The sequence below is a fragment of the Papio anubis genome, chromosome 12 (assembly GCF_008728515.1).
Source record: "Papio anubis isolate 15944 chromosome 12, Panubis1.0, whole genome shotgun sequence".
NCBI classification, from domain to species: domain Eukaryota; kingdom Metazoa; phylum Chordata; class Mammalia; order Primates; family Cercopithecidae; genus Papio; species Papio anubis.
In genome coordinates this window covers 119,237,736-119,251,969 of record NC_044987.1, presented here as the reverse complement: position 1 = coordinate 119,251,969, position 14,234 = coordinate 119,237,736, and the positions used below count along the sequence as shown (strand labels likewise).

Below are 14,234 nucleotides of genomic sequence, written 5' to 3'. Positions count from 1 at the left end.
GACAGACAGGTCCATCAGCAATCTGGGTTTCCGAAATCAGAAAAAAATAAATAAAGCCATGCTGGATAGAGCCTAACCGGCAACTCCAAGCTGCTAATGGTCCACAGAGCTGTGCCTCATCCTCGAGCTGGTTTCCACCTCAGGTTCCTGTGGCTATGTGAGGACGCTCCCTACGGTACTATCAGTCCCCGGGGGGCATCATCCGAGAAGAGGGCCTCCCCAATGGACTGCAGGGACAGCGTGCTGCACCAGGCAGGGCCTGAGCACCCGTAGTCTTTGGACAGAGCTGCGCTTGGGCCTCGCTGGCCTGGTGGGTCTCCCCACATGGTCACCCGGAGCCCCTGGGCAGCTTCTGGCTGTACCATGGCTCTAAATGGCGGTGCACTGGTCGGGAAAAGGGGCAGGCAGAATCCCTTATTTGAGGCGGGTGGGCTGTATACAACCCAAACTGCATCAGGGAAGCCGGAGGGTGGAGCCCCTCACCAAATGGTCAGCACTACAGCAGGGGACGGGGGAAGGAAGGCCTCGAATGGAGGCTGTCCTTTTTAGTTGTAGGGGAAGGAGAGAGGAGGCTCTGGGCCAGGGCTGCTGGCTGGGGCCTGCCCCACCTTTCATAGGTGTTGATGTCAAGGGTCTAGACTCCTCCACCCCTGGTTAGGGGACAGGTGGGGCCATGTCCCTGGCACCTTGGCCTCTCTGGCCCTAGGATGCCTCTCCTGGAAACAGCATTGCTCACCGCCTGGGAGGGCCCGGTCAGCATCTGGTGCCGGCAGGAGGCTGAAACTAAGCAACTGACTTCTCTCTACAGTAACACAGGGCCCTGCTGTGCTGGTGGCCTTCAGGAGGACCTGGACTCAGTGTGCATGCCCCGCCCAGCTTGCCCTCTGTGACGAAGTCTGAGGGTGCTTAGGGGCTGGGACCACGCCCATGTGGGTGGGTGGCTTGGGAGGGCTCAGGGGGCAGGGTGGGGGAGGGCTGGCTTTTAAGGGCAGTGGGTTCCCATGCCCAGCCCCGTGAAGGACGGGGTTCATAGAAGACCCCAGTATCGCAAGTCTGCAGCCAGCACGGAGGGGCCTGCATTCCTTCTGCAGGAGAAGCATGAAAGAGCTATTCTTCTCAATGTGCCAAGGAGGAAAAAGGCCCAGCAGGGCAGGACAGCCCAGGTTACAGAGCAGGCGGGAGGCTGAGCTCAGCCTCAAGTCCCATCTGCACGCCCAAGGTGTGGGAGCCGCGACTCAGGGTGACGCTGTTTCTCAGCCCAGGTGTGTCATCTCACTGAGTCCCCACAAACTGACCCTATGAAGGGGTTACTATAGTTAGGTTTATTTGACCTGGAGGGAACTGAGGCTCCCACGGGTGAGCTGCCCAGCTCAGTGGCCCTGAATACCAGACTCCTGCTGGCTGACCCCAGTGCAGGGCTCTGTCTCTGGTGCTGAGGGGCACGGGGAGAGTGCAGCCATTTAGCGGGCCTCAGTTCTGTCCTGGGGCCTGAGGCAGCGGTTAAGCAGGGTCAGTACAGACCGCAGATAAGCACAGGCTAGTGGGGAGGTTTGGGCAACACCAGGCCACAGGTATGTCTGGGACAGTGTGGGGCAGCAGGTGAGGCCAGCCCGGGACAGGGCAGTGGCTTCATGGTAGACCCTGTAGTCAGCCAGACCTGGGTCTACATCTAGGCTTGGCCTCTCTCCAGCTGCAAGGCCTGGGGGAGGCTCTGGATACTCTGAGCCCCAGGGTCGGTTTCTGCTAAATGAGGAACGGCGGGAGGCTTCACCGAGGGGATGATGGTTTCTGCTAAGCTCAGCACACACTGGCCAGAACGTGCCGGGATGGACGCTCCATCTAATTCTGGGGCCAGGCGCCTGGGGCCATCCCTATCACCCCGACGGCCACCCAATGGCAGATATGCCTCGCCTTAACATCTCAGGGAGGTCAGACAAGGGCAGGGTCACAAGGAGGTGGCGACTAAAGGTGCTTTTCTCTCCCCACAGCCGAGTGGGCAAAAGAGCCCAACCAGAAGCTGCTCTTGGAAGACGCAAGCCCATGCACAGGGAACGCGCCAGCGCCCAACAGGTGAATACGCGGTCTCGAGGGGTCGAAGGGCACACCTGCCTGAGTCCCAGGTGCACCTGAGAGCTTCGGCTATTCCTCCTCATCTCCTCCCCATACTGCCTTACCCAACCTCCTCTCCCCCTGCCCCAGGCCTTCTCCAGTCCCTCCTCCTTGCCTTTGCAGACACTGTGTCCCTCCCTGCATGACCTTTCTGTCCTTCTCAACCCTTTGTAATTCAACCTGGTTTTCAGGGCACGGGGCAAATCCAGCATCCTCTGGGATCTGAAAGTGGCCAGCCCCTCTGGCCTCTGCAGGTCTCTCCGTGCTGGGACTGTCTCTGAGCCATCTACCCGTAAGTTCTCAACTTGCAAATTAGCCCCAAACCTGGATGGCAGGACCCCAGAGGCCTGGCCAGGGACTGTCTAGATATGTGTTAGAACACAGTTCCAACCTGACCTCAGTACACAGGGACTCAGAACCTAGTCGGGGCCCCATAAACCCCCCTGGTTGGCAGGGATAATGGTAATAGCAAACAAATCCTTAGAGAAAGGGAGGAAATTCACAGGGATCCCTTCAAGCCAGAAAGCATGGATTTATGCTAAGGAGTGGCCAAAAATCCTTTATCAGGGTGAAACAGGGAAGGTTACCAGGTTCAATACGAACCCCCATCATCTGTCCACTGGGGCCCTATCAAGGGGCACGCCTACCCTCAGGGGCCTGACAGTCTTTGGGGAGCAGAAACATCATCTAACTTCCCATGCACAGTGGAGGGAGAGACAGCACCAGGGCCTGATCAAGAGTGGGCATCCTCCTACCTGTGTTCAAACACCAGCTCTGCCACTAACCACCTGTGTGACCCTAGGCACACAGTTTCGTGTTTTTGTCTCTCCATATCCCTAAGACCTCCCTCATGTTATATGATCTCCCTCATGGGGTTGCTGGAAGGATGAATCCTTTATATCTTATAAAGAGTCTACAGCAGGGCCTAGCATAGAGTGGACCTTCAACAGAAGTTTGCTCTAATTGGGAACTGAGACACACGCACAAATAAAGAACTGGGGGAGGACAGGGGGAAAAAAATCTTGTGGCCAGAGTGGACCACAGGTGAAAGATGGTAGCAGTGCCAAATCCAGACTTTAAAAAGTTACAAAAGGAGCCGGATGTGATGCTGGGACCAGCAGGAGGCAGCACCAAACACAGGTGTGGGAGTCCCAGGGCCTGACTCTGTCACTGATTTGCTGTGTGGCCCTGGATAAGCTGCTTTGTCTGTTTAGGTATTAGTTTGTAAGGTGTGGGCTCTCTCCCGTCTACACTCTAAAGGGCTGGGAGGCTCCCAGGGTCTGGAGAGCAATCCTGAGCTGGGCTTGGAGAGAGTCAGGAGGTGAATGTACAACAAGGACCAGTGCGGTCGCCATGGTGGCGTGTGACTCTATGGTGTCCTTCCACGGAGCAGTGGAGGGGGTGCCTTTCTTGTGTAGAACGGGAGAAAGAAGGCAAAGATGTAATTGCAGTGGGAGGGATGTGGGTGAGACTTTGTGCATAACTTCCAAATTCGAAGGCCTGGGAAAGCCTCAGAACATTTCTGTTTCTGTATTCTTAAGAAGGGGGCTAGCAACCCCTCGGTGCGCTTTTGCTGAGGGCAAGGGGTTTCTCATTCATCTTTTCTTTTGAGACGAATTCTTGCTCTGTCGCCCAAGCTGGAGCGCAGTGGTGTGATCTCGGCTCACTACAACCTCCACCTTCTGGGTTCAAGCGATTCTTGTGCCTCAGCCTCCCAAGTAGCTGGGATTACACGTGCGTACCACCATGCCCGGTTAATTTCATAATTTCAATAGAGACGGGGGTTTCACCATGTTGGCCAGGCTGGTCTTGAACTCTAGACCTCAGGTGATCCGCCAGCCTTGGCCTCCCAAGGTGCTGGGATTAGAGGTGGGAGCCATGGCATCCAGCCCTCTTATTCGTCTTTTCGATGGTCGGCACTGAATATGCGGTTGCTGAATGAATGAATGCGGGCATGTATGAACGAATAACAGAGGCTGGGTCTCGTATACTGTGGCTGGCTGTGGCCATCAGATCCAAGGATACAGAAGCTGAGACCCAGGCAGGCCAGCAACTTCAACACCACAACCCCCAACTGGGAGCCTCCATTTTCTCATCTGTGAGATGCCGACAAAGACATCCGGACTTAGGTCACAGGATTCTTGTGGGGATAAAATGTGCTGGACGATCTGAAGGTATTTTGAAGACTTCCTTCTGCATAACTGAGGGAGGTACTCCTGGAAGGTGCCTCCCTAAGGAAGATAGGAAAATGGTAGAAGAGAAATACTTCCCTGAGGCCACATGGGAAAATGTGAAGGACAAAGGTTCCTTTCGTGGTAGGAGTGTCCTGGAAGCCCTGTCCCAGGCACCATGAATGACAGCCTATATCTGGTCCACACCTGCCTCTATGAACCCCTTCTTCCAACTCCAAGAAAACGGCAGAAACGGGGAAGGAATCCTATGTCCTTTAACCTTTAACACTGTCCTGGGACTCTGGGCATTGGCTTCTTCCGCTTGTCTCTGGAGTTGGTGCTCCAGGAACTGAATTCATATCCGTATGAAATATCTTGATCACTCAAGGGAATCTACAATGTTCACTTTCTCTGAAAATGGGCTAAATGAAATCAGTGACCTGTAAAATTTCTTTTGGTTTTGAGACTTTTCAAATTATAGTTAAGAAGGGAACATCAGTTTTAAGCTTCCCTTGTCTTCTAAAAAATTTTTTAAAAATCAGATCACTACATATCAATGTATGATTATGGGACATGATGCATAATTTATGAGCAGATCATCTCCCACAGCAGATAAATCAGGAAATACTGGGCAGATACCAGCAAATCAGGTATCTCTGGAGTGTCTGGGCTTGTTAGGGGCACTCAGATCCCAGGCCACAGACAGCCACCAGTTTCAAGGAAGAAAGTAGAAACACTCAAAGATTAACAGAAGGAAATGGAAACAAATTGCGTCCAAGCTGGCCTCTGGCTTTCAAGTCATTTCTTCTTATATCTCAATGCACAGAAACAATGAAGCGATTTCCACCCTTGAACTTGGGAATGAGGCGAGGCAAAAGCCACAGGCTGGGAACCGCAGCCTGAATCAGATGAACTTATCTTGTGGTTGACTTGTGCATGTATGAGTTGCACGCCTGAGAACGGGATAGGGACTTTTGAAATACAGCCCACGCCCTCTGGCCCTGGTGTGTACAGAGCCGCCTTCGCTGGGTGACTCAGGGTAATGACTGAGCAACCACTGTTGGCTTGAGGAGTGCCAGGGATGCCCTGGGAGGCTCTCCCTGCCATGCGGCCTGCCCCGCACCAACAGGCCCCTGCTCCACGGCTGCAGCCTCCAGCCTGTCTGGCCATCTACCGGCAGATGCTGCTCTCAGGCTCTGCCTCCCGCAGCGAGAGCCTCTGATTCAGCCTTCCAAGCTCACAAAACAAAGTATGTGCAATGGAAGTATTGTGTGGACTCTAAGAGCTGATGGTCTCATCTGGGCCCAGCTGCCTGTTTGCAGACTTTGTGGCCTTCACCTGGGGTTACAGGAGGCTGATAGTTTCTGAGTCTGGATAAGCAACGGGTCCTGGAAGACCCTGTGGAGACCGGGGGCTATTCATTGAAGGCTCTATTTCTTATTGAACATTCAATTCACCATCAGGTCTTGTCCAATCTACCCCCAGAACATCCATTTCTCCATCACCTTGGCCAGCACTACCATCCCCTGGCTTCTGGCTGGTATCCCCATGGCCCCACCTTGGGACATTGAATACGCAATGTTTTTGAAGGATGCAGTCCCCACCTGTTATTGGGTAGAATTAGCTTCTTCTCCAGAAGGTTTGTTCTTCAGGTAGACTTTCTGCAGCTACCTGGTCTGTGTCCTGGGCCCTTCCTAACTGTCCTCCCAGCTGGTGGGTGACTTGGAGCTGGTCACCTGCCTTCTGGGCCTCAGTTTCCTTGCCTGTAGTAATAGCACCTACCTCACACGTTGTGAGAGTTCCATGAGCTGAGGCACAGCACTGGCCTAGCACTATGGAATTGTCCCTGTCACTGCCGTGGATAACGGGTAACGTTCCATCACCATTTAAGTAAGCTCCAGATGGGCGGAGCCTTCTCTGTCTCATTCTTTAAGGGTGCCCAGGGGCCAGCATGGCCTGGCACATGGCTTTGATCAAATGGCAATCCCTGAGCTCCTCCGGCCAGTCCTGTGACTCACAGGTAGGCTCCCTCTCCATCTACACCTGTTCCCAGTGCTCTTGGCAGCTCTGTGCAATCTCAGTTCCCGAAGAGATGCCCCCAGGCCAACCCCCTTCACTGTGACCCAAAGGGTGCAAGGCCTGACCAAGGCCAGAGTCCCTGCTGTTGCTGGAACAGAGACCCAAAGCAGGAGCTTTGCCCCTGCTTCATTCCCCGCCTCTCTGTGTGCCCCAGAGACTAGAGGGATAAGCCAGGGCCATCTCCATCCTGCTTGAAGCAGCCCTGCTGGGCCTGACACCCAGAGAGGGGCCTTGATGGGGTCTGCAGGGGAAGGAGGGAGAAAGGAGGTTCTGTCCTTAGGTCCCGCAAAGTGCTGCTGAGAGCTTCCCTCACCCCGAGAGGAGATAGCCAGTCCCAGCCCTGTCCTATCCTCTTCCAGCGAACTTTATCCTTCAAGCCAAACCCTTCCTGGGAGAATTCCGCCCCGCTCCCTAAAACGTAGGGTTCCCTAGACCTCTGGGTCTGACCTTGGGGAGGGCGGTGGGGATACTGGGGACCTCAGGATGGGGTCCCCAACTTACATGACTGGCTTCCTACCAGTGCCCCCACCTGAACCAGGCCTGGGCGCCCAGGGGAGACAGGGACGAGGGTAGAAAGCAATCTCCAATGATTGACACCCTGGGCTTTGAGAGTTTCGCTGCCAATGCCAGGGTACCACGCCCAGTGCCCTGGGCGCAATGTGCGTTTCTGGCAAGTGAGGACCCCGGGCTCTGACTCCAGAGGGTAGTGAAGCAGTGGGGCCTGGTAGCTACCATCGTCGTGGAGTGGCGACCAACTTGGCCTTTGCCCAAGACCCCCACCATCACCCTCTCTCTGGCTGCCCCAACGGGCACCCCTGGCCGCGAGCCAGGAAGGGAAGGTCCCATCCAGGGCGCCAGCTGTGAGCTCTTGGTTGGGCTCTGAGCTCCAGCCCCGGGCCAGGCAGCTTCGGAGCCGCAGAGCTCCCGGGCCAGGCCATGCCTGGGGGCCTGGTGCTGCGCTGAGCTGAGTGGGCGCTGCGCTCCGAACACTCAGAGCGCAGGCTGGGCGCACGCACTTGGCCGGGGCCGGCGCGCCCTTCCCCGCACGCACGTGTGCGGGTGGGCGCCGCAAACCCTGCGCAGAGGGTGCGGCACCCCCCCGGGGTCCCGGGAGGCCCCGCCGCCGTCCGGTTCCCGCCCTCGCCGCGATGCAGGTGCGCGGCCCTCCCGCCCGGGTTCCGGCCGCCCGCACTCACCGTGCCCTCGGACGGCAGGTAACCGATGTCCTCGATGGCGCAGATGTTGATGATGTGGACGCTGCGGTCCTCGGCCGGGAGCGTCGAGTACTTCTCGTTGACCCTCATCGTGGCCGCCTGTGCGCTGGGACCGCCGGGCGGCGCGCCCTCCCCATCCACGGCCCTGGCGGCCTCTGCGGGCGGAGACCGCAGCGTTCGCGGCGCGCTCTCAGGGGGCCGGACCTCCCCGCGCCCAGGCCCGCCGGGGACGTGGCCGCCTCCCGCTCCGCCCGCCGCCCTGGCCCGCCCGGCCCGCGCGCTCGGTGCGGGGTGCGCCTGAGCCTCTCGGGGCCGATCGCGCCGCCACCCGGCTGCTGGTCCCGCGGGCCGGCCCGCGCCTGGTCAGGAACTTGGACGCCAGCCGGCCCGCCTGTGCCTTAAAGATATAAGCGCTCTCCGCCCGCCTATGGCAGGGGCGGTGGCCGCGCGGGTCAGATTTTCCGTAGAAATTTAAACACAGGAAGAAAAAGGATTCCATTCCTGCGGGCCCCTCCAAGTTTTATTTTTATCCGGGGAAAGTGCCCCTTTGGATATTTTGAGGGTTTTCATACCGGGTATGAAAGGGGGGAACGTTCAGTATGGCTCCACCTGAAATAAAGTCCCTGCGTGGCAGGCGCTTCTGTGGCGGGTCACCTCCGCCTCCGGGGGAGCGAAGCTTCTGAGCCTGGAGTCTGGATCTCTGCCCCTTTCCCTCCACCCTGGCAAACTCCTGCTGTCAGTCAGCGCTCACCTCCTCCGGGGAGCTTGCCTGATTCCTGCCGACCCGCCCCCTCCAGCTGCCCGCGCTCCTGGGGGAGTCTCCCCCGGGGCAGTCATCTCTCTGGAGCCCACTGATGTTCTGGTGTCCCCCCAGTTTACGGAGCGCTTACTGTTCTGTGCCCAGGCGCGTGCGGCGTCCCCGATGCAGGGCGTGAGTGTGTATCATCTCATTTAACCCTGCACCTGCAGGGTTGGAATGCGGGTCCTCATTTTGCAGAGGACACCCAGGCTCAGGAAGGCCAAGGACCAGTCCCCATCCTCTGAGGTGGGGCGGGCGGGGCTCCTGCAGAGCTTTCCCCACTGCTGGGCGAGGCTGTCCTGCTTTCTGGAGGGGCAGGGGAGTGGGGTGGGATGGTGGCTTTGATCTCTCTCACCCCCGGACCTAGCAGGAGTCTGGCACACTGCAGATCTTCAAGTCTTCTTCCCCTAAGGAGAATAAGGCAGGTCCCCAGGGGACAGCCACACTCAGGTGAAGCCTCAGGGGCCATGCTGGCAACCACATCCAGTGGAAATAAAGTGTCCCTCTGCCTCTGACATCCTATGAGTTCTTCATGGTGTGCATCAGAAAGCACCTCCTGCAGGAAGTCCTGCTGGATTCTCCCCCACTGTCCCCTTCCCACCCAAATATGCAGGCCTTCCTCTCTACCCAAAGAACCTGCCTGAACCTCAACGAGCACTTCATTTATTCCGTCTCATTTTACAGTGGGTTGTCTACCAGGTTCACACAGCCAGTGCTCAATAATTGCTTGTTAAATGGTCACTTGGGAACATTCAAGGCCTGCAGAAGTGATTAGAAAATTGTCTTTCAAGGCCACAATGTCGTCAGCATGCCATGGTTCCAAGCATGGAATCTGGAGTCAGCTAGGATGGGGTTGGGGTCTAGCTCCAGCTCTGGCACCTTCCAGCCTTGTGACCTTGTGACCTTGTGCCAGCCTCCTTGGCCTCAGAACCTCCTGGGCCTCAGAGCCTCCGCCTTCTCATGGGAGTCTCCAGTGTGCCTGAAGCTGCCAGGCTGGGCAGTGGTGACTGCTGTCACCACTACTATCATCTTGTCATGACCTCCCCTTTCCTGGTGCCTCAGTGGGACTCCCTGCTTTAGGTACAAGTCCGTGACTTCCTTGAACTTGGGGCAGTGCAGGAAGGCTATTTGGTTCTCAGGCTGGTGGTGCCAACGGGCGCTGAGTGGCCCTAAAGGACCCTTTGTCTGCACCTTGGACAGTGAGAGAGGGTTTGGAGAAGTGCCCCAGGCTGGCCAAATCCATACCAGGAACAGTGCTCCACAGCCTCTGCCCCTAAAAGTTCAAGTGTCCAGGGCTGGGAGAATCCCACACGCACGTACAGAGGATTATGTAATTCCATCCGCTTATCCTTGTTGGTAAACAACCAACATTGTGTAATACTAATGTACTGTCTTTTCACATTTATGTTCGAGTGGCAAAGGACCTTCCAGAGCTCTACGAGGCACAGTTTGCCGCAAAAAAAAAAAAAAGTTAAAATATGCTTGGCCAAATCTGGACACACTGGTGTTCCCAAAGGTTTGGGAAGTGACACTTCTGGCCCCAGAGGGCTCTGGGGCTCGGGGGCTGCCTGCTGAGGGGCCATCTCCTAGGCAGGGTGGCCCCACCCTCTCCCCCACAGCACCACTTGTGGCTTTACTCAAGAAACAGTGCTTAACCTCTCTGGTTTCTGTGATTTAGACTGTAGCCAGGCTCAAGGCATCGGCTTGCCTCTAAGACTCCACTTTCTTTGCTATTGCCAGTATGTTTCTTTTTTTCTCTCCAGTATCCCCGCATTCTGTTTCCTCTCGCCCCTCCCCCAAGTCTTCCGAGGTGGACAGTGTGGACACGCCACAGACAAGGGCAGAGAAAATGCAGTGTGGCCTCTGAGCAGCAAGGGCCGGAGAGGACCAGTTCTGCCTCCAGGCCTCTCGTGGCCTTTGCCGGGGGTTTGTGGGTCTAGGGACTTCAGAGACCGACACAAAGTAAAAACAATAGTCCCCCAAAATAGGAGTGGGAAAATAATTCCTGTAAGTGGAGATATCTCCCAAGCCAGGACAAGTTTACAGGGTCCTTTTTGTTCCACAGATGGTTCCCTTGTCTAGTTCCCTGTCCCCGCCTGTGTCCCATGGGTCATTTTGTTGGGATTCTCTCTCCACTCCAGTCACTAGTTGCTTATACGTGGGGCCTCTCCATAAACTGCTGCACTCAGTTTTCTTTTTGTCTCAGTGATTTTCATCACTAAAACCCTACAGGTACAGATTTAGCGGGCAGAGGATTAATTCCCTGCTCATGAATTAGTAAAACACGCTGTAATTTGTCTAGATGGTGCATTTCGTTATGGGAAGCTCCAGGCTTCCCAGTTGGCCTGTTTGGCCACAGTGTTGCCCTTCAGTGTCATTTGATGGCATGCGCCAACTGATACAGGTGTCTTTGCTGACCATTTTTTTTTTTAAATATGGAACGCTTCACGAATTTGCGGGTCATCCTTGCGTGGGGGCTTTGCTAATCTTCTGTGTATCGTTCCAATTTTAGTGTATGTGCCGCCAAAGCGAGCACTTTGCTGACGTTTTAATAGTCACCGAGGATACAAGCATCAGGTGACGAGGAGCGCAGACCGACAAAGCTGTTAGGAGGGTGGCTTCCTGGTAGGAGGCAGCACAGGGAGCCCTTTTCAATGGTATTTTATTTCCATCCCGTTGGCATTGCCCACAGGGAAGAATACCTCAGAGCACTGGCCAAGCTGTCTGCAACTCAGTGGGAAGTCCAACATACCAAACTTTACAAAGGGAGGCAGAGCGAGGTGCCCCAAATGATGGAGATGCAGGGACTGGTTACTGAGACCACAGGCCGGAACAGGAACCTCACTCCCCATTAACCAACCCCATGGCCTTGGTTTGCGTCGATTTCCTCTTTTGTAAAGTGAGGCATGAAGTGTCTCCCTCTGGATGGTGGGCGAGGACCAAGAGGCCTGGCGCCTGGCCATGGTGAGTCCAAGCCAGGGATGCAAATGCCTCTTCTAATAAAGGAGCTCTAGGGTGGGACACAGTGGGTGTCCCAGCATGTGGATGTGTGGGGCCAGATCATCCTCTGCGGTGGGAACTGTCTTGTGCAGTGTGGGACATTTTGCAGGCTCCCTGGTGGCCTCTACCCACCCACAAGATGCCAGCAGCACCCTCTGCCTCCAGCCCCAGTGTGACAACTAAAAATGTTTCTTGGTGTTGTCAAATATCCTCCAGGGGACAAAACCAGCCCCAGTTGAGCACCACTGCTCTCAGGTTTCTCAGCAGCCCTCCCCTGCACTGTCACCTGGACCTGGGAGGCCAGCGTTATCAGTCCCCATTTCACAGGTGTGCACACCTGGAGCGGTGATGTACTTGGCTTAAGGTCAGGCAAGAGAGCAAACTTGGCTTTTAATCTAGCTCTCCTGATCCCCACCCCTCATATCAGAGCTCACTCCATGAATTCAACGCACACCTAGAATTAGAGAGGTGGCAGGAAGGAGATTGGGTTTCTTTTTACAAAATAGAAATACGCAGGTGCCCAGGGTTGCTCTCCATTGGTAGTGGTGGTGGCACCCGCACAGCCCGGGTGCACTGAGCCTGCCCTGGCCCTCGATTGGCCCAGTACAAATCTCTGCATTCAGAGGGGTTTAATAAGTGCTGTTGACTCACGAGCAGCCCAGGGGAGGAAAAGGAGCATGGAAGGAGTGAGCAGTCATGACTCAGGGCCATTGTGAGCACCAACGGCCACCCGTCCCACTCCCCACCAGCCCTGTGCTGCTGGACAACCCGCGTAGGACAGAAACAGAGGCCAAACAGGTAAATGATATCACCTCCTAAAAGCAACTTGGGCTGTAATTACCCCGGGGAAGACGTGCCTGGGGAATTTACAACTGAGATACGGTGGGCGGGAGACGGGTCACTGTCATTTCCTTCCCTTGCATGATGTCAGTGCCCAAGCAGAGGCCGGCCAACCGCAGCATGACGGCGGGACTCCACGGGCTCGGAAACTGCCGGCCGAAGCTCGGAAACGCAGCCAAAGCATGAAGTTCTGCCTGGGGCGGAGGGGAGGGTGCGGATTTTTTTTTTTTTTTTCTTCAACAGAATTCATGAACATCCAGTTTCCATAGGAGGGTTTTCAGATTCATAATGTGTTTTGTGAACCCAAGGCCTGCCTTCTGAGAATCCCAAGAGCTTTAAAACTCACCTGGGGTAGCTGAGAGCCTGGCCAGGCCACCTTCACCTGGAAGCCTTTCTGGTCCAGCTCAGATGGCATCCCTCACCTCTGCTCCTTCCATCCTTGGCTTCAGCCACTCATGTTCCCTTCTGCCCACCATCCTCAGTTTTTCGGGCTTCATTTCTGTGCTTTTTACTCTCCTTCTCATCCTTGGCACACTATGGATTTTCCCCATTTATGTTTATTTATTTAACAAGCAGCTGCTCAGTGCTTACTACAGCCAGCCCTGTGCTAAGCTCTTTACAAATGTTAAGTCGCCCTGTTAGGGTGATTACAGTCATCTGCAAGTGCATTCACACAGACAACCTCCTCCTGTGTCCTTTCTCAGGAGGTGTGGGAAGAAGTGTAGACGAAATCTTAAACAGCTGCTTCCTCCCCAGGGACTCTGCAGGAGGCACAGCCTTCCTCCCCAGGATGATGGGTGCATTGCCATCAGAAACCCTGCCGTGGGGGACAGGGTGGGACTCCCTGCAGCAGGACAGCACCTGCCCACCCTGCCAAACAGAGCACCTAGCTGCCCGCCACTGGTTCAATTCTTCTTCCCAGGGCTTGAAAGAAGAAAAGTTCCAGATTGCCTGGCAATTTCCTTTCACCAGCGTACTTTCCAAGAGTAAGGAACCTCCCCCTCACAGAGGTGGGCGGCCTCTGTCTGAGCTCGTGCCACTCCAGAGAGACGAGGCTGACCCTTATGGCTTCCTCTGAGCCCCTGCCCCGATTGTGTATTTTCTCCCTAGATACGATGCAGCTTCTGATAGAGAAGGACAAGTCCTGGTTCTCCTGTCCTCTGGCCTGAGGGGCTGAAGGTGACTTGAGGTTCCAAGGCCGTGGAGCTGGGACATGGATTGGCACCCCTGCACTGTTGAGAGTACACGAACCCCATGAGAGCTGCTCTCAGCCACAGACTTATCCCTGCACCTTCCATGGGCTGTGTGCCGGGCGTGAGCGCACCAAACCTGCATCACTCCCCTGGTGTCAGTGACCCGCCCAAGGCCCTGATTTCCCTAAAGACCCATGTCTAAGGCCTGAGATGGATCCTAATGTTGCAGGCACTGGCTGCAGCAAGGGTCTCACTCTGGAGCGAATCCTCTGGGGTCTCATCACACCCTCCCCTCCCCGAAGTCAAGGAAGCCACAGCTCCAGGGCCGACTGTGAGCCTCAGTTATCTTTATAGGAGATCCTGACGCCTTCCTAGGAAACCCTATGGTTGGAACAAAAGATGTTCCAGAATTTTGTTATGCCATGCATGGCCTTTTGTTTGAACCCTTGCTGTTCATTTCATTGTGCCTTCACGTATATATCATTTGGTGCCAAACTTCTGTTTTGTGTCAAGGCCTCTGCCAGGCTGGGGGTCTCTGTCCTGCAACTGAACTTCCGGGCTGCAGGTTTCTCTTGGGGGGATACTGTGTGTGACAACCGCTGGCTGTACACCCTGGGACCCAGGTTTGTGGGAGAAATGAATGGGAAAATGAGCCAGGAGCATCACCAGTTAGTGGAGGAATCTTCCCAACCCTGCGCTGGGGAATCAGAACCTTGAAGGCCCTCTGGGTTTGACGCGGGAGACCTCGTCCTCCCGATGCAATGTTTCTGTACAATAAAGGAGTGCGTTACTGGGCCCTGTGGAGCGTGTGTCATTGGGATATTCTACT

The 14,234-nt window shown here is 55.5% G+C and overlaps 1 protein-coding gene, 1 long non-coding RNA gene and 1 other non-coding gene across 16 annotated transcripts in view; 1 reads left to right on the top strand and 2 right to left on the bottom strand.

Annotated features, from left to right (window-relative positions):
* The window catches only part of ANO1 (anoctamin 1), a 218,213-nt gene that overhangs the window by 103,584 nt on the left and 100,395 nt on the right, over nt 1–14,234 (bottom strand). For 9 of the 12 annotated variants that reach the window (XM_017948165.3, XM_017948164.3, XM_017948166.3 and 6 more), the window contains exon 2: nt 7,556–7,728. In XM_017948165.3, the coding sequence (XP_017803654.1) occupies nt 7,556–7,728 (173 nt within the window). Of the gene's footprint in view, nt 1–608; nt 901–7,555; nt 7,729–14,234 lie in introns of those variants that run through there. The other 3 variants (XM_017948170.3, XM_017948171.3, XM_017948169.3) reach the window with 2 other exon arrangements.
* On the top strand, nt 1,174–14,200 carry LOC103877395. Of its 3 annotated transcripts, none has more exons than XR_637054.4 (3): nt 1,174–1,262; nt 1,989–2,070; nt 13,323–14,200. It is a non-coding gene; the product is annotated as an uncharacterized LOC103877395 (long non-coding RNA). The 3 variants fall into 3 exon arrangements; XR_004177605.1 differs by lacking the exon at nt 13,323–14,200 and adding an exon at nt 4,123–4,360; XR_637055.4 differs by lacking the exon at nt 13,323–14,200 and adding an exon at nt 4,083–4,360.
* On the bottom strand, nt 10,802–10,908 carry LOC116269837. The gene has a single exon (XR_004177657.1). It is a non-coding gene; the product is annotated as a U6 spliceosomal RNA (small nuclear RNA).